The sequence below is a fragment of the Betta splendens genome, chromosome 2, assembly GCF_900634795.4.
Source record: "Betta splendens chromosome 2, fBetSpl5.4, whole genome shotgun sequence".
In the NCBI taxonomy this organism is placed as follows: Eukaryota; Metazoa; Chordata; class Actinopteri; order Anabantiformes; family Osphronemidae; genus Betta; species Betta splendens.
This window is the reverse complement of record NC_040882.2, coordinates 20,792,120-20,819,486: the sequence shown is the minus strand read 5'-3', so window position 1 is coordinate 20,819,486 and position 27,367 is coordinate 20,792,120. Positions and strand designations below refer to the sequence as shown.

The window sequence follows — 27,367 nt, the reverse complement described above, 5'->3', positions numbered from 1 at the left end:
GTATTTGGATGTCATTATTAATGGTTAAAAGAATTAACAGAATACAAATATATTGACGCCGAGTCCGTCAATATTTGTATGGAGTGTGTCGGACAAGCTTCCCTCAAAACACAGTCCTTTATGTGAAGGTTTTGCATGAACCAGATCTGGTGACTCTTTTATCCTAAACTCAGAAGTGAACCCTTGTAGCAATCCACGTCTGGACTGAGGTAACCTGACCTACATATGAACTTAACTCCCTCCTTTGAAGAGCCCCTACGTCCCCTTAGTCCCCAGAGATAAGGGACCCTGAATCTTTCTCCACAACAGGAGACTGGCTTCAATCACCACAGGCACCAATTGACGCCAACATCTCAAAGGTCCATATCAAAGAACCATGAGTCCACTTTGTTGATCTACCTGTAAATCCCTCAGGATTCTACCTCTGCTTATCATGCCAAAAGGACAGGCTGTCACATTTATCACCAAGAAGCTGTCTCTCCCAGAACTGGGACCACCAGCCATAAAATGTGGAATGTGCTCATCAAAGAGAACGAGAGACTTCATTTGGACACAGGTTCTGGTTCAGATGCACCAGACTTCAACTTCCATAAAAATGATGCCATTGTATTCTGTGGACAAAATGTTTTCATTTGGTATTAGATTGGTTTCTGTGTGATGTTCAATGCCTGATCTACAGATTTGCCAGGAAATTCCTAAAGTTACAAAGGGACTTCAACTCATCACCATGTTTTCCTTTGTGTGTAGACACAAAGTTGAAATAGAGAGACTCACCTTCTTTACTTCTTTTAATCTGTGCAACATACACATGGACTATTTCCACCAGCTACAATTAGGTAGCCTCCTTATTGTATTACATGTTTAGGTGTTACAATTGTTTACATTAGTAATGTCCAGATTAAGTCATTTATAATTTGATTTTACTTGCATTCATTATTTGTGTATGTTTTAGTGTTTACTGGGTGTTACATAAGACAAGACCAGGCATCATGAATAACATTGAATTTGTTACAGCGTTTTAAGGGACCACATATAAGACCTTAATATTCTATGCATTTAATATTGCTGTTTAACCATTCTGACCTTTCTGCTTATTTGAGTGTCAAAGTGATCATTACATGTTTATTGCGTTATGGTGTGATGGAACTTTGAGCTTGATGAAAAGAGGAAAGCTTAGTTATCCCAGGTTTAGGAGCAGTCCAAATCAAATAGTTTGATTCCTGATCTGAAGAGGCGGAACTCTTCACCACTGGTTGAAGTCATTTCTCCGCCCTGCAGTGACCACTGCCTCAGGGGTATTTAAACCAGTGACACCCTAGTGGAATTGGATTTCCCTCTATCTTCAAATTTCTTTCACTTTTTCTTTTTGCGTCGCATTACTTCTTTAATTTTCCTTTGTTCTTAAATTTTGTAAACCTAAGTTAAACTTAGAAACACGAACGAACAATGATTTTTGTTACGTTAGAAAGTCATCAAGAAACTCCGCGAAACTGAAACTATTACAACCAGTCCTTAATTGACTCGCCATTTTTGATTGAACTAATTAAATTAGATTCCAGCCTGTTTCCTTTTTGGGCTAGTTTAAGTAGCACTGACGCTTTGAAACACCTTGAAAGTCCAGCCTGACTGACTGTTACTTCGCTGAACCCGAGCCGTCATCATCACCGCTGGCGACGATTCCTGGCCCAGAGGCCGTGGCACCGGGACCAGAGAGGGCACGTCTGCTCAACCAACCGGTAACGGGAGACGCTGCACAGCGGCTACAGCTCCAAACTAAGGCAAGACGAACATCTCTAATCCTCTGAGAAGTCTGGTGTTTCTCAAAGCGCTAAAATTGAACATCCCAAATTGATTAGTTATCCCACACTCAGGTCTTGACCATTCTTTGGGTTTTCACTCATTGATTCATTCACTGTTCATCATCTCATTCTGATCGTTCTCTCATTTTCTGTTCTGTTTATTTGAGTATTTCCCTATTATGTTATTCATATATCTAGTAGTGTTAGATTAATAAAACAGTTAAAGGAATCCGGTTTTGTGTGCATTGTTCTTCAGATTTAAACAGAGGTCACTGAACCGCGACAAGAATTCACGGCATAAGAGACTCATTTGGTTTTATCACAAGAAAGTGGTTATTGTTGTTCATGAGTGGTAACTCATTGAATTGATATCTGGCGTTGACTAGATTGATACAAGCGTGGTTTTAGCTTTAAAACAAACCTGGTGCCCCAACTTCAAGGTATATTAATGTTTCGGCATTAATATCAAACTATTAATAATTTGAATCCGCTACACCCTGGAAACATTTTGAAAAGTAAAACAGTGCAGGATCCTTTCCATGAGTTAATACACAACATATGTACAGTAAATATGTAAACACTGAAAAATGAGACGTAGCTGTTTCTGTCTAAATGTTTCAGTTACTACATTGACAGTTTTTCATTTGACGTTTAGTCTGAGCATCGTACGTGTGTGTACGTAATTATACATACATTATACAGTGTAAGCGGTTTCTTGAATTATGATTTTATAAAAAACAATGTATGTATAAAAATTTATAACTTTTTAAAACCTGATTCTAGTTTCTGAATGATGGGTTATAACGTTAAATGTATCATACAGTGATTAGTAAATGTTCTGCACTTTAAAACACTGGATAATATGAAAAGTAAAGTGCAGGATCTTTTCCACGAGTTAATACACAACATAACATATGTAAATATGTAAAAACTGGACAATGAGAAGTGTCTAATGTTTCAGTTACTACATGTAAATTGACAGCATTTCATTTGACGTTTAGTCTGAGCATCGTACGTGTGTGTACGTGATGAAGTGTGAGGACGTGTTCATGATCATGGTTTGTTTTTTACTTGGACTGACTGGGTTTATACATGGGCTCAGTTTTCTGTGTGAACGTTGCCTGTTCTGTGTGTGTTGTGTCCTTGTGCTTTGTCTCCTTCTCACCATCCAGACAAGGTTAACCAGTCGTAGTGTGAATGTGTGTCCAACATGTCTGATGTAAGTGTTTAGGATTCTGTGTCATACGACTTCTAAACATGTAGAGCAGCAGTAACTGTGTCTAAGTGGTGCATAGAGATCACAGTGAGGAAGAAGATTTATAAGTCATACTTTATGGATCCCCTCGGGGAAATCATTATCATTAGTTATGTGAAGAATGAAGGATTGACTCTACATTCAGCATCCTCAGGTCACAGCACAGTTATGTAGTGGAGACACAAAGGTGCTAAGTGTTATTATAGCTTTTTAACTTTTTATATAACATTATTAAAGGAATGTACCAATAATGAGATAATTGAGATGTACTGGTCTAAACTGAAACAGACTTTGATGTTGAATGTGTTTTTTTTCAGGTAGAAAAACCTTAACTGACTGTATAGGTCAGACTGTTTTTATTTATTTAATGTGATTAAAACAGCAAAGGGACATGATCTAATAAAACATTACGGTAATGACCTGTATTATCACTAAGAGGCCACAAGGGAGCGACAAACAGATCTAGTTCCACTAATGAACAAACGTGTGTTCTCTGTCACTGAGTCAGGGACTTAAGGACATAGAATCATGTCATAACATATTGACCTAATTTAACGAACATGAATTAAAGCATAATTCAATTTCAACTTTTCTCATGTGTTTTATAAAAATGGTAAAATGGCAAAGTGAAATCTGAGGTAAAATAATTGTCTCAATGCTGTCAAAACGAAACAAATGAGCCTACCAGTAGAAAATCTTGGTAAATATTTATGTTTACTGTTGATGCAACTGATTTAATCTGTTTGTTAGAATTCAATAGGACACTAATGTATGCTGTGCTGGTGACAACACACTGGTTGTCACAGATCAACAAGGTGAAGGACCCACACGCACAGCTTGCATGAACTTAGTCTTGTGAAGGTTTAATCAGGCTCGTGGTCAGGCAGGCAAAAGCCTGTACACAGACCAGCACAGTGATAATGAAATATGTATGTCCTCATTTATGTAAGTTAGCGGTGGCAAAACCATGTGAGTGGCTGTATTCCAAAGCAGAAGAAATAAGAAAAAGATACCGTCTAAGACCTGCCACAATCCATATCTCAACGTTACAAAAGCAAAATCATTTCCATCCCCTCACCTCATTGTAAATAATCATAATAATAATCAAATTCATGCCAACTGATATTGTTGCGTCCAGTAGATGTCCTACTGGAGCAAATGAAGCTTCAAGAAGCTTTGCGCTGGAGTGAACCTATTGGATGAAAGGCTTCAACGCTTCAAAAAGCTTGATCTGCCCATCACTACAGACAGGAAGTGAGCAAAGGCAGTCAAGGTTCAGGCTGGGCCCCCTACACAAGGCAGAGTCAAAAGGCACCGACTGGGAGCAGGCAGGACACAAGGGTCGATACACAAAAGGACTACGGCTGATGAATCATGTGACTGCATAGTGAAACAGGAGGGAACCAAAGCAGAATGGAACTAAACAGGAAGTGAAAATAAAACAGGAGACCGCAAACAGGAAACAATAACAACCAAACCATAACTGACCAAATGCTGAGGCACGACACTGGCGATACTAGTGAAGTACAGCAGCAACATCACTGTCCTGCTGCTCCTCATCTCTGGTTTGCTCCACAATCTCCCACCTGGTTAATTGGTTCTGGTCTGTATGAGACACACACACTAACTGTTCTCCAGGTTCCTGATGTTCTACAAATGTGTTTAGTCATGTATAAACATCCTCTTTCATGTCTGATGTGATAATTGTAGAAATGTAATCATTATATTCATTCTGATCTCTTTATTGTATGAAGCTTCATTTAGGAGGCATCACTTCTTTGAAAGACTGATAATGTGTCAAAGTGTGTGCTTTCAGAATGACATGTGTGTTTATGACGCTCAGTTATCTGACTCTGGCTCCTTCTTCACACATGTTTTCACTGTGAGTCACTGACTCAAACACAAAATCTGACATGTTTATTTAGTAGTTTACAGTTTTAGGTTAAGAAATAATGTATGAAATAATCAGGTAATATATATTCACTATATCTTTCATGACATGTTTCTGTTAGCAACACTGTTGTAATGGAAACCACATGTTTTATGTGTAAAGAGGAAGTGAAGAGTTGACGTGTTTAACTTAACTGTTTTATCTCAGCCACAGCAGCTAAAGTTAAAAACTGTCAAACACAACTAAATAAAACCTGCAGCTACGTTCAGTTCAGTGTGTGGTACGTTGACGTGTCATCCCTACTGCATGACAATAACACAACATGCAAAGAGACACAAAACACATTCACAAATTCTTTATATTATTAATGTTCATTAGTTTCATGTTTGCAATGATTCACATTTTTTCATTTCTCATTTCATAGAAAACCAACACATTTGTTCAGCAGGAAGCGTAAACTTGTGGTGAGAGCTGTTTGAGTGAATAGGAAGGAAGAACAGAGCAGCTCTGAATCAGGTGATGATCTGTAGCGTGTGTCTTAGTGTTTGCTGTCATTCCTCTACAGCGACAGTGACCGTGTCTGTGGATGTGAAGATGGAGCTGACTTTGCTCTGTGTACTGTCATTATTCTGTGAGTACGTCAGCAGCTCTGACTTTATTTAACATGGTGGTTTTTATACACATGGGATGTGACCCAGCTTCATTCACAGTAAAACTGGGATGTTCTTCACAGTTTACTGTTAGTGTGGCTCAGATTTAACAGGAACAGTTTTTAAATAACAGTAACTGAGTCTGATAAAACACCACCTGGATGATAAATGTCTTTATTACTGTTTATGTCTGATCATGTTTTCATCTCCGTTTCAGTGCTAAATACGAACATCTATGGAAATGATGCTGGTGAGTAATTGTCCTTCTTTTCGTCCTAGATTCATATTTTTTGTGTATTTCATGTGTGAACACCAGAGACCAGGTTACTGCTCAGATGTTTAAATTGTTACAGGGGAGAATCTTAGGCTGGTGTTTTTTTAACTGAATCTATTTAATCGTCAGGTTGTTAGAAACAAATCAGCTTCAGGTGAAAGCTGTTGTGAACAGTTCATTGAATGTTTATCAATCATCGGACTAACAGTTGTTTGAAGTGAAGTAAATCTGGTTGAATAGAATTTTAGAGTGATGGTTACTGACGTGGTTGTGGTTGAAAAAGTAACAACTTAAAAACATGTCATGAAGTGATTTTAATTTATATTTGTTGAATTTGATAAATGTCAGCGTGTGTAAAGATTTAGTTATTGTCTTGTCCAGTTTCAGCTGCAACACTGGTCTTCACAGTTCCAGGCTCCTGTGCAGCGCTCACATCATCTGTTAGCTCTGTGTGAAGTAATGATTCAGACTGTGTCTGGCTGCAGCAGGACCGTCTGTCATTTCTTCCTTCTGTCAAATGTCTTCACACATTTGATAAAAGTTGACAGAGTTTATTTCTGGTGCACAGCAACAACAAATAAAGAATCCAGTTTCAATAAATAACACTTAAAAACTGTATTCAACTTCAAAGATGAAGCTAAACTGAGATCCAACACATCTTGTCTACTTTTTCTGTTGAAGTATTCAATCTTCACCTGTAAAATAATAATGAATGTCCTCATTCTCTTGATATGGTTTTCTCTGTGGAGTCAGTCTCTGTATCCACAAAGTCACTGAGCAGAGGTTTCATATATTAATAGTTGTGTGATGTTGTTTCTATGTTACTGTTGGTTTTAGATGCTGTGTGTCAGGCTTGGGCAGGTGTCGGACCCACATGCACGGCGCAGAAACACGATGGTGATTAAATACAGGTTTATTCGATGATGCAGGGTCAGACGGTCCAGGTCATACACAGTTCGTTCAATGAGGCAATACACAAGGGAGCAGGCAATCTCTGAGTCAAGGTCCAGGCAGGGTTCGGTACACAAGCAGGCTCGGCAAAAGTACAGACAAGGATCAGGCAAACTCACGGTCAGGTTATCAGGCACAGGTTTCTCACAGGTAGCAGGATATACAGGGTTCAGGCAAGAATCAAGGGTCAAGGCGATCAAGGTCAAAACACGAGTGGCTCACAAGAGAATGCTGGAAAGAGTACATAAACTAACAATCTGGCGACTGGGGTAGGTGAGAGGTGGAGGTTAAATACAGGTGCTGATTACTGATGGGTAACAGGTGTGGATACTGGGAACCGGAGAGTGACAGGAAGTTAACAAAATAAAACAGGATGTGCCAGATGACATGAATCATGACAGTACCCCCCCCCCTATGGCGTCTTCCACGGCGCCAACGAGCCCCTCCCCCCTCCGCCCAGGGCGGGTGGAGGGAGGTAGCAGGAGGAGGGCTCGAATCCCCCCCCTTGGCCGGACGACGAAGCAGGGTGGGCGGAGGGAGGACATCAGGAGGAGGGACCAGCGCCGGAATCCTCCTCGTCTGCTGAGCCTTGGTCGCGTTGCCCCATCCCGTCCGGGGACGGGGCCTCAGGATGCGCTGCATGAAAGTCCCTGATGAGGGACTTGTCCAGTATGTCCCGGGCCGGCACCCAAGAACGTTCATCCGGCCCGTAGCCCTCCCAGTCGACCAGATACTGGAAGCCCCGGCCCCGGCGTCTGCAGTCGCGGAGGTCCCGGACCGTGTAGACAGGACCCCCGTCCACGATCCGAGGAGGAGGAGGCGGTTGATGAGGAGGGACCATGGGACACGATCTATAGGGCTTGAGGTGGCTGATATGAAAGGTGGGATGTATCTTCATAGTCCTGGGCAATGAGAGCCTCACAGAAACAGGATTAATGATGCGTGATATCGTATATGGACCAATGAATTTAGGAGTCAACTTACGGGTCTGGGCCTGCAACCTGAGGTCCCTGGTGGATAACCAGACCTGGTCGCCCACCTTGTACTCTGGGCCCGGTGTCCGCTTACGGTCGGCCGCCCGCTTGTATTGGTCCCGTGCCTGCAGCATGGTGCGCCGTGCCTGCAACCATGTGCGACGGCAGCGCTGAACCAGAGCGTGCGCCGACGGGACGTGGACCTCCTCCTCCAAGGCCGGAAACAATGGTGGCTGGAACCCATAGGCGCACTGAAACGGGGTCAGTCCGGTGGAGGCGCAAGGCAACGTGTTATGGGCGAACTCCACCCACACGAGTCTGCTGGCCCATGACCCCGGGTTTCTGGAGGCGAGGAGCCGCAATCCCACCTCCAGTTGCTGATTGGCCCGTTCGGCCTGTCCATTGGACTCGGGGTGGTACCCCGACGATAAGCTAACCTCTGCCCCTAGGAGAGAACAGAACTCCCGCCAAAATCGCGAGACGAACTGGGGCCCTCGGTCCGATACAATGTCTGTAGGAAAGCCATGGAGCTTAAATACATGTTCGAGCATGGCTTGGGCCGTAGCCTTGGCTGACGGCAACTTGGGTAGAGAAATAAAGTGGGCTAACCTGGAGAAGCGATCTACCACCGTCATGACGACTGTCTTCCCCTGGGAGGGTGGTAAACCGGTGACGAAGTCTAGAGCTAGGTGCGACCATGGGCGGTGCGGTACCGGCAGAGGGCGCAGCAGGCCGGCCGGTCGCTGATGCGACGCCTTGCCCATGGCGCACGTGGGACATGCTGCGACGTATTCCTGGACGTCCTTCTTCACAGTCGGCCACCAGAACCGTTCTCCCAGCCGAAACAGGGTGCCAGATACCCCTGGATGTCCACTTACCAGTGAGGCGTGAGCCCACTGGATCACCTCCCCCTGAGGTCGGGTGGCACGAACAGCCGGTTGGGCGGGACGCCGCGTGGGGCTGGACGGTCACGGGTGGCCTCCCGTACTCGACGCTCCACCGACCATGTGACTGCCCCCACCAGGCATCCGGGTGGTAGGATGGGCTCTGGTTCTGCTGGATCCTGCTGCGCGTCATACAGGCGAGACAGAACGTCAGGTTTCACATTCTTTGACCCAGGGCGATATGACAGATGAAAATTAAAACGGCTGAAAAACAGTGCCCATCGGGCCTGGCGTGAATTCAGCCGCTTCGCCGTTCTGAGGTATTCGAGGTTTTTATGATCCGTGTATACTAGGAAGGGCTGGTCTGCCCCCTCCAGCCAGTGTCTCCATTCCTCTAGGGATACTTTTACAGCGAGCAGTTCTCGGTCCCCGATGTCGTAATTACGCTCGGCGGGGGATAGCTTGCGGGACATGAACGCGCATGGGTGGATCCTACCGTCTGTGGGATCCCTCTGGGATAGCACGGCCCCAACTCCGGAGTTGGACGCGTCGACCTCCACCACGAACTGCCGTTGTGGGTCGGGCATCCGTAATACGGGTGCCGTGATGAAGCTGCGTTTCAGACGCTGAAACGCCTCCTCTGCTTCGTCCGTCCACTGAAAAGCTGTCTTACACGAGGTTAGCGCATGCAGTGGGGCGGCAATACTGCTGAACCTCCTGATGAATTTCCGATAGAAATTGGCGAATCCTAAAAAGCGTTGCACCTCCCTGCGGCTCTGGGGGACCGGCCACTCCTGGACTGCCTGGGTCTTGGCCGGATCCATCTCAATCCGGTCCCTGCTAACAATGAATCCTAGAAAGGAGACCTGGTCTGCGTGAAACTCACATTTCTCCGCTTTTACGTATAACCGGTGTTCTAACAGTTTCTTGAGGACCAGGCGGACATGTGCTATGTGCTCCTCCTCGGAGCGAGAAAAGACCAGGATGTCATCAAGGTACACGAAAACAAAGTCATTAATCATGGGCCCTAGTACCTCGTTCACGAAGGCCTGGAACACAGCTGGCGCGTTGGTAAGGCCGAAGGGCATGACGAGGTACTCATAGTGTCCATTCGGGGTATTGAAGGCCGTCTTCCATTCATCCCCCTCTCGGATCTGTACCAGATGGTACGCGTTACGGAGATCCAGTTTCGTGAAGTGAGTAGCCCCTGCTAGCAACTCAAAAGCGGAGGATAGTAGTGGAAGAGGGTAGGAGTCTCTAACGGTAATGTCATTGAGACCCCGGTAGTCAATGCAGGGCCGCAGCGAACCGTCCTTCTACCCCACAAAGAAGAACCCTGCGCCCGCAGGAGAGGATGAAGGACGAATAATACCTGAGGCCAACGCGGAGTCCAGATATTCCCTCATAGCCCGGTTCTCCTTGGGAGAAAGCTGATACAACCTCCCCTTGGGTGGTGTGGTCCCTGGGCGCAGGTTGATCGCGCAGTCATGTTTCCGGTGGGGCGGTAGAGAGGTCGCTTGAGCCTTGCTAAACACCGTGCGAAGGTCGTGGTAGCAATCAGGAACTCCAGTTAGATCGGCCTGCTCGATCTCCTCACTGGTTGTCGCCGTTGCCCCCGCAGGTGCCTGTTGGGAAACTGAGGCCTGAAAGCACGTGTTCAGACAATCTGAGTCCCATCGGCTCACCTCCCCCTTGCGCCAATCAAGCGTGGGATTGTGCAGTCTCAACCATGTGTGGCCCAGAACCACCGGGTGGTAGCACGACTCTACGACCAAAAACGTGATTCTCTCGGTGTGAGTATCAGAAAAAGTCATTATTACCGGCTCGGTGCGGTGGGTGACTCTCCAGAGCCGTCGTCCGTCCAGTGCTGCCGTCTCCACGGGAGAAGCCAGGGGGAGCGCCGCGATGCCCAGTCGTTCCACGAGTCCGGCGTCCATCAGACTGGCATCAGCTCCAGAGTCAATGAGGACCGCCTGCTGGACGGATCAGCTGCCCCCTCCTGGGGCTCGTAGTGCGGAGTCGACGGTCCTCCCGCAGCCTTTCCTCTCGATGGTGCTCCCGTTCGTTGCTCCCCAGCCTACGGTCAATTTGTATCGCCAGGGCGATCAGAGCGTCCAAATTGCTGGGCAAATCCCTCGCCGCCAAGCAGTCCTTGACCCGCCGAGAGAGTCCGCGGATGAATACGTCACCCAATGCGGTGGCGTCCCAGCCTGCTTCCGCGGCTAGCGTACGGAACTCGATCGCGTATTTCGCCGTCGATCTACCGCCCTGCCGAATGTTCACCAGCCGCTGAGCCGCCTCGCGTCCCGGGGTGACTTCCTGGAAGATCTGTTTCAACGCAGTAGCGAAGGCGGCGAAGGTGCACACGCAGGGAGAGCCGTCTTGCCACTCCGCTGTCGCCCATGCTTCCGCGTCCCCCGTCAGATGCGAAATAGCGTATGCCACCCGAGCGCGCTCCGAGGGAAACGCGGGTGAATGCAGTTCAAAATGAATCTCACACTGCGTGAGAAATGCTCGACAGTCTCCTGACTCACCAGAGAACCGTATCGGGGCGCCCAGCCTGGCGTCTGGAGCGACGGCCAAGGGAACCGCTGCGACCAAGGGCGCAGCCGCGGCAGTGGCGCTCGGAGTCGGTCTCGTCTCTCCCGTCGAGCTCTGAGTCAGGCGATTCATCGCCTCAGTCAATCCTGCCATCGCCGTCTCCTGTCGCAGAACACACTCGGCCAATCTCTGGAGAGCGGCGTTGGTTTTCTCCTCCTGTTCTGCTGCTCGTTGCTCCTGAGCCATGAGCTGTGCTCGGAGGTTCTCTGCACCGGCGGAGTCCATTTCTGGCCAGATTGTTCTGTCAGGCTTGGGCAGGTGTCGGACCCACATGCACGGCGCAGAAACGCGATGGTGATTAAATACAGGTTTATTCGATGATGCAGGGTCAGACGGTCCAGGTCATACACAGTTCGTTCAATGAGGCAATACACAAGGGAGCAGGCAATCTCTGAGTCAAGGTCCAGGCAGGGTTCGGTACACAAGCAGGCTCGGCAAAAGTACAGACAAGGATCAGGCAAACTCACGGTCAGGTTATCAGGCACGGGTCTCTCACAGGTAGCAGGATATACAGGGTTCAGGCAAGAATCAAGGGTCAAGGCGATCAAGGTCAAAACACGAGTGGCTCACAAGAGAATGCTGGAAAGAGTACATAAACTAACAATCTGGCGACTGGGGTAGGTGAGAGGTGGAGGTTAAATACAGGTGCTGATTACTGATGGGTAACAGGTGTGGATACTGGGAACCGGAGAGTGACAGGAAGTTAACAAAATAAAACAGGATGTGCCAGATGACATGAATCATGACACTGTGTTGACCCTTGAACCCAACTGGTCCACATTTGTTCCTGGAGATTCTGTGACCTTCACATGTGACATGAAGGAGGGAGAAAACACTGACTGGGAAATTAGATTCATCAAAGATGGACGAGATTATTATCATTATGGTTCAGGTCTAACATTAAATCCTCTAGTTACAGGAGACAGTGGTAAATACCAGTGCGCTGGTCACCACAAGATTAATAGTCATTCAAAAACCAGTAAACCAATCTATTTAACTGTATCAGGTGAGTTTCAATGATTTATTAAAATGATTTTGTTTACTACATCTTTTTTATTTTGTTTATTTGGTCAAATGATGTTTGAATCTGTGTGTAGTTGTGAATGAATCATTTTGATTTCACTGTATAGACTATTATTCTGACATATTCGGTAGGAAAATTGTTTTTATTTGATGTTTGAGATTCAGATATTACAAATGGATCTTTTCTCAACCAAGAAAAGTGTTTGGTATTAAAATAAACTGGTAAATAAGGGAATGTTTCAAAGAAAAATTTAGGCACTGTCACAAATAATTTGTATATTAGTTAAAACAACGAACCAAACAAGGAGGTTTTGTATTCATTTATTTTGGTATTTATATATAAAATCTTTTTTCTTGCACAGAGAAATTTACTGTACAAGTACATCACACATAGTTTATGTATTCTTTTAATGAAATTTCCCTTTGAATCATTGACATGTTTTGTTTCTTAACAACAGCAGAACCACCCAAAGCCAGACTGACTGCAGGTCCATCAACAATATCAGTAGGAGACAGCGTGAGACTGAGCTGCTCTGTGGACGGTTCTGATGGATGGAAATACGAGTGGTTCAGACAGACGTCAAACACTTATGTGACACCAGCAGCTGATGGAGACAACAGAGAAATCAGAGTCTCACAAGGAGGCGTCTACGCGTGCGTAGGAAGAAGAGGAGAACCAGCTTTCGACACTCAATACAGTGAATATGTCACCATCAAGATAACTTGTGAGTTTGTTTATTGTGTTTAATGTGTTTTTATTTGTTGGGGTTGTTTTTGTTTATTTAATATTTATGTTTGTATCAGATTCTAATTATGTGTCTGTGAGCCTACAACTGGACTGGACTCAGGTGATCAGAGGTCAGATCACTGTTAGATGTGAGATCCAGGGAGGTGGAGACACTCAGTGGGTTTATGACTGGGAAACAACCAGTGGACAAACAATCACACAGAGAACATACACTAATTACTGGACAGTGTCTGCGTTCAGCAGTGGAGGCTACAGGTGCAGAGGAACAAACAGACAGGACTCAGATTCTTCAACACGGTGGAGTGAAGCTGCTGCACTGACAGTATCAGGTGAGCAACAATATATGTGACATGTTGATACTGTATCATAATAAATATATAACTGTAACTCTCCAACTTCCTCTGCTCCAGCTCTAAGACACATTTAATGATTATTCACATTGTGTACTTTTTAAATTGTAACACTTAACACATAATGTTAATGATGTGGTGTCTTGTGTTGCTGCTGGGTTCCAGGTGCTGTGTTGACCTTTGACCCCATCAGGTCAAGGTATTTTACTGGAGAGTCTGTGACCTTCACATGTGACATGAAGGACGACAAACGCACTGAGTGGGAAACCAGACTCATCAAAGATGGAGAAGAAATAGCTTCATATAGTGGATACAGAATAAAAGCTCTGTCTACAGAAGACAGTGGTAGATACCAGTGTTTTAGAGTCCACAGGAAAACAAATCACATAAAAAACAGTGGAACCATTGAGTTAATTGTATCAGGTGAGTCATCGTTGACTTGATGAGAGTTTTCCAGTTGTCAGTTTGGTCTGAGGAACTTGTAACAGTGTAACTTTACTGTAGATGTTTTCCTAAGTGTTCATGTGTCCAGTTAGATCAAAAATAACTATCATGGTTTGTTTGGGTCAGATGCCTGGTTTTGTGTAAAGACATGTATAATTGTAAGTGTTTTATTTACTTAAAGCACTTCTAACCATGTTTATGTAATGTTTTCTTTGTAAACTGACATCAGATAAACCCAGAGCCTCACTGACATCAGACAACACAGTCATAGCAGCAGGAGGCAGCGTGAAACTGAGCTGCTCTGTGGACGGTTCTGATGGATGGAAATACGACTGGTTCAGATCAGCAGCTCTGATCAGAACAAACACTGAATCTAACAGTATCAGAATCACAGATGGAGGCAACTATTACTGCAGAGGAGGAAGAGGAAACCCAGTTTACTACACACAGAACAGTGTCTCAGTCACTGTTGAGGAAAGAGGTGAGAATCTTTGTAATAAATAACATTAATCCATCATTTGAAACTATTCATGGTTTATGTTTGTGTTTTTTCTACAATGTGTGAAGTTTCCAACAAGGCTGCTGTAAAAAGGCAGCATGACTGGCCTGAGATATTCAAAGGAGAGGAGATCACTCTGACATGTGAGATCCAGGCTGGAGGAGACACTGAGTGGGAATATGAATGGACCCAAGGCAACGTAAGAAGAACTGCAGATGGGAGGAAACTCTGGGTTTTCACTGCTTCTGGTTCCAGTAGTGGAGACTACAAGTGTAGGGGTCGACAGAAAACCAACAGTTATTCCTCAACAGCATGGAGTGATCCTCTACGTTTGACAGTAACAGGTGAGTTTTATTCATTCATTCATTGTTACATTTGTAAATATTCATTAATACACAGGACATGAACTTTAACAATCATTGAACATCTCAGAGCTGGTCAGCAATTACACAACCATTTACTAAATATGTCACACTGTAGATCACAGTAGTCATTACATGGAGACTCATAATGACCCTTTAATGTATTTGTTCTAAACTGAACAGCATCAAAACCAAAAGCTGAACTGAGAAGTGATGAGACAGACATCCCAGTAGGGGGCAGTGTGACGCTGGGCTGCTCTGTGACGTCATCATCTGGTTGGAAATATTACTGGTACAGAGACAAATCCTCTGAGGTCCTGATCACACAAGATGGTGAAACCAGTGTCTCTCAGGAAGGACTGTACTGGTGCAGAGGAGGAAGAGGAAACCCAGTTTACTACACACAGTACAGTGACTCAGTGAGGATCAACAAAAATGGTGAGTGTGCACACAAACTGAAACACACAATGTAGATTAGAACAAAACTCAAGATAATGATTAAACCATTGACCTTTAAAATCACAAACAGTCCCAAACAAGGTGGTCGTGACTCTTCATCCCAACTGGACTCAGTTGTTCAGTGGAGAGACGATCACTGTCAGATGTGAGATTGAGGACAGAGGAGACACTGAGTGGGAATATGAATGGAAAACACCAAGAACAACAAACACACAACAGAATGAAGTCAACATCACCTCAGCTTCTTCATCCCACAGTGGAAACTACAGCTGTAGAGGCAGAATGAGAAACGCTCAACATGACACAACAGAGTGGAGTCAATCCATCAGACTGACAGTCAGTTACAGTACGTTTTACTGTGATATACAAATATTAACACCTAATTAAATGTACATCACCATTTGTTTAAGGTGATTTGTTGTCTCTCCATCAGATAAAGCCCAGTGTGTCCTCACAGCGTCTCCATCTTGGCTGAGTCCTGGAGCCTCAGTAGCTCTGAGCTGTGAGGTTGAGCCTCCATCTGCAGGATGGAGGTTCTACTGGTACCAGACTGTTCCTGATGGCTCACACAGCTCCTACAGATATGAGCTGCTACCTGGTAGTGAGCATGGGACTGAACAGGGCTCCTACATGCTTGATGGACACACACACACAGCAGGATATGTGTGTAGAGCTGCAAGAGGAGAACCAGTGTATTACACTGACTACAGCAAAGCAGCATTCGTCTGGTCTGGAGGTCAGTTTGTTTGGACTCTTGCTTCTTTCTACCAACGTTTGCTGAAGGAACCGTGTGGATTTGTTCTTTAAAGTTCCACTGTTGATTGTTGTTAAATGTTTTGTTGTTCAGATGTTGATCCGTCAGCGTCTCTCACAGTGAGTCCTGACATAGTTCAACACTTCACCCGTGACTCTGTGTCACTGAGCTGTGAGGGAAACTCTACTGAGTGGAGAGTCAGGAGGTTTCCTGAAGGAGGCTTCCTGTCATCCTGCTCCTACTGGACAACATCTGGATCCAGATGTGACATCATCACATCACAGTCTGGTTCTGCAGTGTTCTGGTGTGAGTCTGGATCAGGACACTTCAGTAACTCAGTCAACATCACTGTTCATGGTGAGTGTGATTATTTTCATTCATTTAAAGCATTTGTAACATCTTCTGTATTATGTGGTTTAATATTATATCTGATAATAGTTTTCTTCTTCTGCTCCACTGAATCTTCCTGTGACTGTCGTCCAGATGTAGGTCCAGGTTTGATCCTGATGAGTCCTGTCCGTCCTGTGACTGAGGGACTCTCTGTGAGTCTGAGCTGTAAGTTGAAGACAGGACAAAAACCTTCCAGTGTGTTTTTCTATCACAATGAGCAACTGATCCAAAACGACAGCAGAGTAGAGCTGAACATCTCTGCAGTGTCAAAGTCACATGAAGGTTTCTACAAGTGTTGGTCCCAAGGAAGAGAGTCTCCACAGAGCTGGATGGCAGTGAACGGTGAGGCTGAAATAACACGTTTGGATGTTTGTTAAATCAGTTTCTGTCTAAGGAAGAATATACTATAATCATACATTGCACAATGTATGTTACACTACATGTGTTTATTCTTTGGACATATTTCATATACTTGTGCATTTATTCAATATTTATTATTCATCAAAGCTTCGAAGTCAAGCAATGGACATATTCCTGTGATGTTGGTTGTTGGACTGGTTTGTGGAGTCGGTCTGCTTCTTCTTCTTCTGCTCCTTTTATGTCGTTTCAGACGGTCCAAGGGTGAGATGATCTTCTTTTCTTACTGGAATAACTGTAGCAGGGTTAGAGTTCACAACAGTGTAATCATTTTTTTGTTTTACTTACAGGTTCATGTTACATCAGGTCAGGTCACTGTCTCCTCATCCTAATTTACCAGCAGGCCTCTAAACCTCTGTATTAACTGTGTATTTCTCTTCAGGCCAACTCATTCAGGAACCGTATGGACCTCCAACACCACTCCCAGTGTCAGCCAGAATCAAAACCAACGTAATGACTGTTCTTCTCATTTAGACTGATGATGATGCTGGAACCTGTTTTTTAAAGGAATGTGCTCTTTAGCCATTTGACTAAATAGAAGCCATGTGAAGTTTATCAGTAATGTTTTTTTTAAATACAGTTAAACTTCTCTATAGGAGGAATCTTGTATTATATATAGTATCATTATTGTTCCACAGTTTGGTCAGTTTCCTAGCCACTGTTAGCTTAGGAAGCTTAGTTTACAAAGCTGTTAAAGTAGTTGTTCCCACTGTGTTGTTTTTTTGTAGCTGAAACTGGTATCTATGAATCTGTGAATGACTCTGAAAACACTGGAAAAGGTACAGTAACATTAACATAATATGGCTTTTACTCTGATTCATGGAAGCTCAAGTCAAAGCTAAACTCCATGTGATTAATAATATAATATTATGTGATTGATAATATAATAATAAATCATGTATGTTTCAGATGTTTCAGATGTCACATATTCTGTCATTGAACTGAAATCCTTTGAACAGAACAGTGAGTATTACTAGTGGCACCAGAGGAAGATGTTTTTTGCTCAGTACCTGTAGATGTGATCATTTCTTCTTCATGGATGTTTGTTTTAACAGGAAGGCAGCATAAACCAGCAGAGAGCCCAGTCTACTCTGACCTGAAGATACGACCTGCAGGTAGAGCCGAGCTTCAAGCTGCTGGAATGTGTAATCATGCAATGCAGTAAATTATTACATCAGCACCAGGTCTTATATTAGGTTTTAATGTTTATGAACCCATGACCAATAATACTCACTTATATGTTCTCTCATCTCCATCTGTCTTTGACAATAAAGTTACATGTTTTTGTATTTATTGAGGCATCTGTTGGTTTTTAAAAACACCAGAGCAGCATTTTCAGCCACCAAGTTTATGTCACACAGATGTTTGTTCTGTTTCAGACGATGCTCTGCTCTACGTCCAGGTCAAACACAAAGACAAGAGAAAGAGGGTCAAAGGTCAGTACAGCCTGCATCCACCCCAACATTGAGTCACTGAGTAATTATTGCCATAGTCATTGTAATTAATACACAGGTTTACCTTTACGTACTGTACTTTTTATTAATTTATGTTTATTCAAAAAAACATGAATTAAATCCAGTTACAGTCATTCAGTATATGATCATGCGTCATTATCACATTACAACAAACCAACTGAATCACTTCTCTGTTGACAGGAAAACCTTGTGCTGCAGCCACTGATGAGCTTCTTTATTCTCAGGTCAAACCTGGAACATCTTTTAGCAGCAATGCAGCCATGTAGCTTAGTACGACCACTTATTCTGCAGATGTGATGCATCGGTAGAACTCATGTAAAGTAAAGTAGTTAAATAACGAATTGTCAGATCTTTGATCAGTCCATGTTGTTGTTTTCCTTTAATTCTGTAAATAACACCAAATGTTTCTGAACAATTTAAGAAAAAAAATTATAATGTATCCTATATATACACACATGCACACTGAGGTGATGGGTAATTCCACCATGGATTGACCAGATATTGCACAAGGTAAAAGTTTGCCCAAACATTTGTATGGTGACCACAGTATAAGGTGAAATCCATTAACTATAGTCTAAGGTACTGACACAGAGCTGCACAGGTTCAGCTTCATTAGGATCATGTGTATTTAGTTAGTTTAATGTTGGTTGTTACATTATGTAAATCACTGTGTGTGGTTTATGATGCATTGGAGGAATTTTACCCTTAGTCTTCACCAGCTTTAGTTCAGTCTGGCTGAACATTAACACGGTCTTGTCTGTTTTTGCTGTGTGTGTCATGTTTCACGCCATGTCTTGTTGTCACGCCACGTCCTGTTTTATTTTGTTAACTTCCTGTTTCAGTCAGCTGTCACTTACCGGTTCCCAGTATCCACACCTGTCAGTAATTAAGTAATCACCTACAAGTATATAGCATCCACCTCGCACAGACTCAAGCCGTCAGATTGTCGAGTTTCTTAAGTCCCGAACTTCTTTCCAGCGATTCATGTATAGCCTCTTGTGTTTTGACCCTGATTGCCTTGACCATTGTATCCTGCCTGAACCTCGTCTGTACCGTAGTCTGTGAAAGAACCGTGACTGACCATCTGACCGTGAGTTTGCTTAATCCTTGCCTGTACCTTCACCGAGACCTCCTGTGTACCGAATCTTGCCTGATTACTGGACTAGAGATTGCCTGCTCCCCTTTGTACTTCATTACTGAGCCTTTGTGTATGACCTGGACCGTCTGACCCTGCCTTGCAAAATAAACCTGTGTTTAACCATCATCGCGCCTCTGTGCTGTGCATGTGGGTCCGACGCCTGCCCAAGTCTGACAGTGTGAGCAGCGGTCGTTTACCCCACAGTGGATTTAGGCTCTGATTCACGTGTGCAACTGTTGATTTTCTGCTTTCTGGCGTCAAATCATTATTTTTACATTAGTTCTAATAAGGGAGAAGTTTCGTTCATGGGGCAGGATTTTAGCTGCCCTCACTCTCAGTTCTGGTCATGAGCCTATTTGTGTTCACTCAGGTTCACTCACTTCCTGTGGGTGAAGTTGTAACCAGGTGCTGCGTGAAACCAGGATTTTACCAAGCTGAAGCACGTACTGAGGTTTGTAGTGTGGTTGTGGGCGCTGTTCATCTGCACTGAAGGTCGACTTTGTGGTTTAGGACAAACTAAGTCCAAAATGGTCGCTACCACCGATGGAGTTGATTGACGAGAGAGAACCAGATGAGGGGGAGACCTCGCTCATGTGCCTCATGGTCGAAGTAGCGGGACCACAGGGTCCGATCCTTGTTCACGGCCCATGGACAGCAAGCGATGTCAGAGACGCTGCAGAAAACCTGCCCGATCCTATGATTTCAGGAAAAGACTTTGGAGATGAACTCATACGTTTCTGCCGTGAGTACAGACCCACTGGAGCTGAGATCGCTCCAGATCGCGAGATGAGCGTCTGCTTGCCAGAAAAATTAAGACTGCAGACGTACACCGTTTGCACGACAACCTGCCTGAGCCGTCTGCACGACTCTCTAACACAGACTGGGCCACGCAGACAATCAATTATACCATGTTGACTGCACTGGCAGCCGCCATAACTGAAGCTTTACACAGAACGGACGTGACAGCAGTCACAACCTGCAAACAGCTGGAAGACGAACCAGTGGATGAGTTCATTCACCGCCTCATCACCCTGTACAACATCCACAGCGACCTGCAGCAACCAGCTAACTCCGGAGACACCTCCAGCCCCTGGGAAATCTGTTATATAACCACATTCTCAGTGGTCTGCAGAAAGACATCACCACTGAGGTTCAACGCACCTACGTTGGGTGTGGAGACCTCTGTCTGCTGGCAGAGCTGCACAGACACGCAAGACACGCTCAGCTCATGCTGCAGCAGAAAAAGGACATCAAAGGCCAAAAAGCACAGAAGGAGCTGCACATGGCTTCCCTGACCATGATGCAAGCGATCACTGGAGCACAGAAGAAAGGAAAAGAGAGAGCGAGAGTCCAACCGGGGCGAAGGGAAAGCTGAAGGCCAGTGGGAACCAGTGACTTGCTTTGGCTGTGAAAAGCCTGGACACTATTCCCATAACTTCAGACCATCTGACCAACAACAACCAAAGGGTTCCACGTGCTGAGCAGGCTGAATGACTGGAGCGGGAGGAGAGTGACGCTGAAGCACCGACGCCGAGCACTGAGGAGGGAGGTAACGCAGACATGCTCTGCAATGAAGAACCGCTTTTGCTTATAAACACACTTATAAACACACTTTGTGATAGTGACCAGCACGACACGCACGCACAACACAAGGAAGAACGCTTTCTGGCAACTAACCCTACTGACCCATTTGCTGGTTGATAGATGACGTCATCCCTGCGCCTGCGACTCTTTTTCTTTCCACAGATTTACTGCAGCAACATCCTGAGCTCCAACAAGTGCCTTCTGCTCAATGGGCAGCACATAAGTATGATGTTGTAGTAATAACAGACTGTGAACCTGTGGTCATCACACCGAAGTCTGACTATCGCCCATGCAAACCACAATATCCACTGAAACCAGAGGCAGTTGAAGGCATCGCTCCTGTTTTTAACTCCCTTCTCGCAGCAGGTGTCATTGTCCCCTGTGAGAACTCACCCATCCGCACGCCGAATAATGAGCAAGTGCATCGCGTGCAAGCGTCTTCATAAAGTCTGAGAGCGACATGTTACAGGATGTGAATGAATTAGACACCACTGTCCTGCTGCTCCTCATCTCTGGTAATTGGTTCTGGTCTGTATGAGACCCATGCACTAACTGTTCTCCAGGTTGCTGATGTTCTACAAATGTGTTTCGTCATGTATGAAACATCCTCTTTCATGTTTGATGTGATAATTGTAGAAATGTGATCATTATACAGTAATAATTCTCATCTCTTTATTGTATGAAGCTTCATTTAGGAGGCATCACTTCTGAGACTGATAATGTGTCAAAGTGTCTGCTTTCAGAATGACATCTGTGTTTATGAAGCTCAGTTACTGTATCTGACTCTGGCTCCTTCTTCACACATGTCTTCCCCGTTTTCACCTGTTTGTTTGGTAGTTTACAGTTTTAGGTTAAGAAATAATGTATGAAATCATCAGGTAATATATATGTTTCTGTTACCAACACTGTTGCAATAGAAAACACACGATTCATGTGTAAAGAGGAAGTGAAGAGTTGTTGTATTCAACTTAATTCAATTTTCAATTCAATTGCGCCAAATCAGAACAAAGTTATCTCAAGGCACTTCACAAAGTAAGGTTTAAGATCTTACACAACTAAACCCAACAGATTCCACATACAGCAAGCCTTTCTTAAAAACTGTCAAACACAACTAAATATGTGTTTACTGATGTGATACATACGTTATGACTTCCTTTCATCCATACTGCATGGCAACAACACAACACGCACAGACACACAAATAACAGAGATTATTCATTGTATTATTAAGGTTCATTAGTTTCATGTTTGCAAAAATTCACATTTTTTCATTTCTCATTTCATAGAAAAGTAACACATTTGTGCAGCAGGAAGCGCAAACTTGTGGTCAGAGCTACAGTATTTGAGTGAATAGGAAGGAAGAACAGAACAGCTCTGAATCAGGTGATGATCTGTAGCTTGTGTCTTGGTGTTTGCTGTCATTCCTCTACAGCGACAGTGTCTGTGGATGTGAAGATGGAGCTGACTTTGCTCTGTGTACTGTCATTATTCTGTGAGTACGTCAGCAGCTCTGACTTTATTTTACTGTTTGTACTGCAAATTGCTTCCACTGTTGGACTAGCGCCGGGCAACCTGGCTGCTGATGGGAATTTCCCCGCTGTGGGACTAATAAAGGCATTCTTTATTTAACATGGTGGTTTTTATAGACATGGGATGTGACCCAGCTTCATTCACAGTAAAACTGGGATGTTCTTCACAGTTTACTGTTAGTGTGGCTCAGATTTAACAGGAAATAATTTAACAGTTTTTAAATAACAGTAACTAAGTCTGATAAAACACTACCTGGGTGATAAATGTCTTTATTACTGTTTATGTCTGATCATGTTTTCATCTCCGTTTCAGTGCTAAATACGAAATGATGCTGGTGAGTAATTGTCCTTCTATTCTTCCTAGATAAATCTTTTTGTGTGTATTTCGTGTGTGAACACCAGAGACCAGGTTACTGCTCAGATGTTTAAATTATAACATGACACAGTCTCATGTTGGTGTTCTTTTCCTGAATCTATTTGACCGCGTTCACATTACAAACTGCTGCAGATGTGAAGGATGTGACAAACAAATAAGCTTCAGATGAATTAAACAGTTCACTGAATGTGACCAAACATGAGTCTAATCAAAAGTTATTTAAAGTGAAGTAATTATGCTTGAATAGAGATTTATTGTGATGGTTGGACATTGTTGTTCAGACATTCCGTTTAAAAACTTTAAGTTTTAAATCTGAATAATAAAATGTAGGTGACAAATGAACAACATGAAAACATGTCATGAAGTCATTTTTAATTCATATTGTACACATTTGTCTTTCTTTTGTTTACCAAACATTTAGTTGTTTTTCTGTCCAGTTTCTTTTAGACGCTTGTCTTCACAGAGTCAGTCTCCTGTGCAGCGTTCACATTAGATGTTACTGTAGCTCTGTGTAAAGTAATGGTTCTGACTGTGTCTGGCTGCAGCAGGAACTACTTTATTTACTTCTTACTTCTGTCTAATCGCTTCACACGTTTCTACAGTTTGACAGGATTTATTTGTGATACACAGCAACGACAACTTAAGAAACAACAGAAGACCTGTATTTAACTTATAAACATGAAGATGAGACACAACACATATTTTTTTGTTTAAATAAATGAAGACGTCAACATACAAACCTAAAGTTTAATCAAACTAAAAGCTTCTCTTACTCTAGTTGTTCTTACTGTGTGTTTGTCATCAACAGTTTCCTATAGAGTCTCTGTGACCAAACAACCCAGCTGGACTCAGACGTTCAGTGGTGAGAGCATCACTCTCACATGTGAGATCCATGGAGGTGGAGACGCTCAGTGGGAGTATGAATGGAGAACAAGCAGCTCAAACCAACCTGCTGATAAAACTGGTAAAGTGTTGATGATCAGAGCGGATGTGTCTCACAGTGGAGACTACAGCTGCATGGGCAGAAGAAACCATGAGTCAACACAGTGGAGTGATGTCATCACACTGAGAGTAACATGTAAGTTGACTTGTTTTATTATTAAACACATTGTTAATGTTCACCTGAATCTTTAAAAGTCTAAACCATTCAACACAAAAACTTAACTATTTGACTGAAGGGATGATTATTACACTATCACGCTCCTGTGCAGTGTCATCATCAGGTTTGTAGTTCACGTTAGAGGATTGTTCGTGTGTGTCTCGAATGAGACGAAGAACCATTTAAACAGAAACAGCTACAGTCGTCTAGCAGTCAGTGAGGCGGCTGAATGAAATAAATGATACCACGTTAATAATGTTAATGCATGTTTTCACAGTTTCGATAGCAGTCATAAAGTCATAAAAGTCATAAAAATCTTACTCACATAAAAATCTTACAAATGATTGTGATACAAATAAACAGACAACATAACATAACGTAACATAAAAACTGTTTTGTTCTTTTATAACAGCAGAAAAACCCAAAGCCAGACTGACAGCAGGTTCATCAACCATATCAGTAGGAGGCAGCGTGACACTGAGCTGCTCTGTGGACGGTTCTGATGGATGGAAATATGAGTGGTACAGATGGACGTCAAATACATGGACACCAGCAGCTGATGGAGACAACAGAGAAATCAGAGTCTCACAAGGCGGCGTCTACACGTGCATAGGAAGCAGAGAACCAGCTTTCGACATGGAATACAGTGAATATGTCACCATCAAGATAACTTGTGAGTTTGTTTATTGTGTTTGATGGGCTTTTTTTATGTGTTTTTTTTTTTTTTTTTATTTAACATACATGTTTGTATCAGATTCTAATTCTGTGTCTGTGAGTCTACAACTGGACTGGACTCAGGTGATCAGAGGTCAGATCACTGTTAGATGTGAGATCCAGGGAGGTGGAGACACTCAGTGGGTTTATGACTGGGAAACAACCAGTGGACGAACAATCACACAGAGAACAGATACTAATTACTGGACAGTGTCTGCGTTCAGCAGTGGAGGCTACAGGTGCAGAGGAACAAACAGACAGGACCCATATTCTTCAACACGGTGGAGTGTGTCACGATCTGGGTTTTGTTTCTTGTTGTTTCCTTGTCTTATTTTGGTTCCAGGTTCCATTTCCGGTTTTATTTTGGTAGCACTCCCGGTTTCTGTTTCTGTTCCTGCTTTACTTCCTGTTATCAGTTCTGTTCTCCCTAGCTCATTACCCACACCTGTCTGTAATCAGTTAATCACTCACCTGTGTATTTAGTCAGCTCCTGTGTCCTTAGTTCCCTGCCAGATTGTCGTGTTTCTTGTGAGTCCCCGAGTTTCTTGAGCGTTCCGAGTTTCATTACTGTCCCGTGTTTCTTGTGAGTTTCGAGTTTCTTGTGTCTCCGAGTTTTCTGAGTTTCCCGAGTTTCATTAGTGTCCTGAGTTTCCTCGTTCTAGTGTTTCGTGTTCCGTGACCGTCGCGTTTTGTTCCTGTTTTCCTTTGAACCGTATACCTATTGCCTGATCCTCGGTTGTACCGCCATCTGTTACCGAACCTGGACTAACTAACTGACCGTGGGTTTTGCCTGATCCCTGCCTGTATTTTTGCCGTGACCCTTTTGTGTATGACCTGGACCGTCTGACCCTGCCGTGGAAAATAAACCTCTGTTTGATCATAATCCTGCTTCCGTGCTGTGCATGTGGGTCCGCCGCCTGCCCGAGTCCTGACAGAGTGAAGCTGCTGCACTGACAGCATCAGGTGAGTTGAAATTTAATATTTCAGATCATATCTTGTATATTTATCTTTTAATACATCTAATAATTCACTGATATTTAAATCTTATATTCTTTATGAACATTTTGTAATTGTAATTGTTTGTTTTTGTAAAAAATTTAAATTCTACATTAATCCACACAAAACCATTCAAATTGTAACATTTCATAATGTTACTGATGTGGTGTCTTGTGTTGTTGCTGGGTTCCAGGTGCTGTGTTGACCTTTGACCCCAGCAGGTCCAGGTATTTTACTGGAGAGTCTGTGACCTTCACATGTAACATGAAGGACGACAAACGCACTGACTGGGAAACCAGACTGATCAAAGATGGAGAAATAGCTTCATATAGTGGATACAAAATAAAAGCTCTGTCTACAGGAGACAGTGGAAGATACCAGTGTTTTAGTGTCCACAGGAAAACAAACCACATAAAAACCAGTGGAACCATTGATTTAACTGTATCAAGTGAGTCATCGTTGACTTGATGAGAGTTTTCCAGTTGTCAGTGTGTCTATGGTCAGTTTGGTTTAAGGTTCAAACAAGGTGGTTGTGACTCTTCATCCCAACTGGACTCGACTAGATTGAGGACAGAGGAAACAGAGTGGGAATATGAATGGAAAACACCACTCTTTCTTCTTTCTACCAACGTTTGCTGAAAGGAACAGTGTGGATTTGTTCCTTAAAGTTCCACTTGTTGATTGTTGTGTGTGTTATTAAATGTGTTGTTTTTCAGATGTTGATCCGTCAGCGTCTCTCACAGTGAGTCCTGACCCAACTAGGGTGTCACTGGTTTAAATACCCCTGGGGCAGTGGTCACTGTGTCATGATCTGGGTTTTTGTTTCCTGTTATGTTAAAGGACTTCCTGTTTTCACTTAAGTTGTCATGTTTTGGTTCCCGTTTTCTGTTTTATTTTGTAAGCACTTCCGTTTCTGCTCATACCACATCATTTTCCGCTTTACTTCCGGTCCTCATTACACACACCAGTCTGCTATCAGTAATCAGCCACCTGTATTTAAGCACCAGTAATCACCACATCCAGTTGCCAGATTGTTATGTATGCCAGTCATCACATTCCAGCATTCCGTCATCCAGCTTACCTTGATCGTGATCTTGTTTCCTGTTTCTGACTCCGAGAAAGCCTACTCCCCCTGTTCTGTCGCATGAGATTTACCGTGTATGACCTGGACCGACTGTACCACGTTTTGGAATTAAACCTTGTCTTGATCATCTACTCCGAGTGTCTGCGCTGTGCATGTGGGTCCGATACCTGCGCATACCGGCAATCCGTGACACACTGCAGGGCGGAGAAATGAGTTCAACCAGTGGTGAGAGTTCCACCTCTTCAGATCAGGAATCAAACTATTTGATTTGGACTGCTCCTAAATCTGGGATAACTAAGCTTTCCTCTTTTCATCACGCTCAAAGTTCCATCACACCATAACACAATAAACATGTAACGATCATTTTGGCACTCAAATAAGCAGAGAAGTCAGAATGGTTAAACATAAAAATAAATGCATAGATTATTAAGGTTTTATATGTGGTCCCTTAAAACGCTGTAACAAATGAAATGTTATTCATGATGAATGGTCTTGTCCTTATGTAACACCCAGTAAACACTAAAACATACACAAATAATAAATGCAAGCAAAATCTAATTATAAATGGCTTAATCAAGACATTACTAATTCAACTATTGTAACACTTAAAATGCAATACAATAATGAGGATACCTAATTGTAGCTGG

At 43.5% G+C, this 27,367-nt stretch overlaps 1 protein-coding gene and 1 long non-coding RNA gene across 6 annotated transcripts; both read left to right on the top strand.

Annotated features, from left to right (window-relative positions):
- The first annotated feature begins 5,501 nt into the window (after positions 1 to 5,501).
- Positions 5,502 to 19,464, top strand: LOC114867479 (titin-like). 5 transcript variants are annotated; one of them, XM_055506980.1, is made up of 20 exons: positions 5,502 to 5,576; positions 5,813 to 5,845; positions 12,761 to 13,027; positions 13,107 to 13,379; positions 13,566 to 13,823; positions 14,074 to 14,325; positions 14,412 to 14,687; positions 14,889 to 15,143; positions 15,235 to 15,510; positions 15,598 to 15,900; positions 16,012 to 16,275; positions 16,402 to 16,650; positions 16,816 to 16,929; positions 17,016 to 17,031; positions 17,108 to 17,175; positions 17,454 to 17,504; positions 17,635 to 17,688; positions 17,781 to 17,840; positions 18,105 to 18,161; positions 18,381 to 19,464. In XM_055506980.1, exons 1-20 carry the CDS (start codon positions 5,540 to 5,542, stop codon positions 18,464 to 18,466), a joined length of 3,249 nt encoding a protein of 1,082 aa, XP_055362955.1. In that variant the 5' UTR covers positions 5,502 to 5,539; the 3' UTR covers positions 18,467 to 19,464. The 5 variants fall into 5 exon arrangements, 4 of the variants coding, with proteins under 4 accessions (XP_055362955.1, XP_055362954.1, XP_055362953.1 ...); XR_008694037.1 differs by lacking the exons at positions 5,502 to 5,576; positions 5,813 to 5,845 and adding an exon at positions 11,548 to 12,285 and having other exon boundaries at positions 17,781 to 17,909; positions 18,381 to 18,448; XM_055506979.1 differs by lacking the exons at positions 5,502 to 5,576; positions 5,813 to 5,845 and adding an exon at positions 11,548 to 12,285 and having other exon boundaries at positions 16,408 to 16,650.
- A 1,976-nt stretch (positions 19,465 to 21,440) lies between these two features.
- On the top strand, positions 21,441 to 26,851 carry LOC129603820 (uncharacterized). The gene is made up of 4 exons (XR_008694043.1): positions 21,441 to 22,786; positions 23,636 to 23,905; positions 24,339 to 25,603; positions 25,830 to 26,851. It is a non-coding gene; the product is annotated as an uncharacterized LOC129603820 (long non-coding RNA).
- The last annotated feature ends 516 nt before the right edge of the window (positions 26,852 to 27,367 follow it).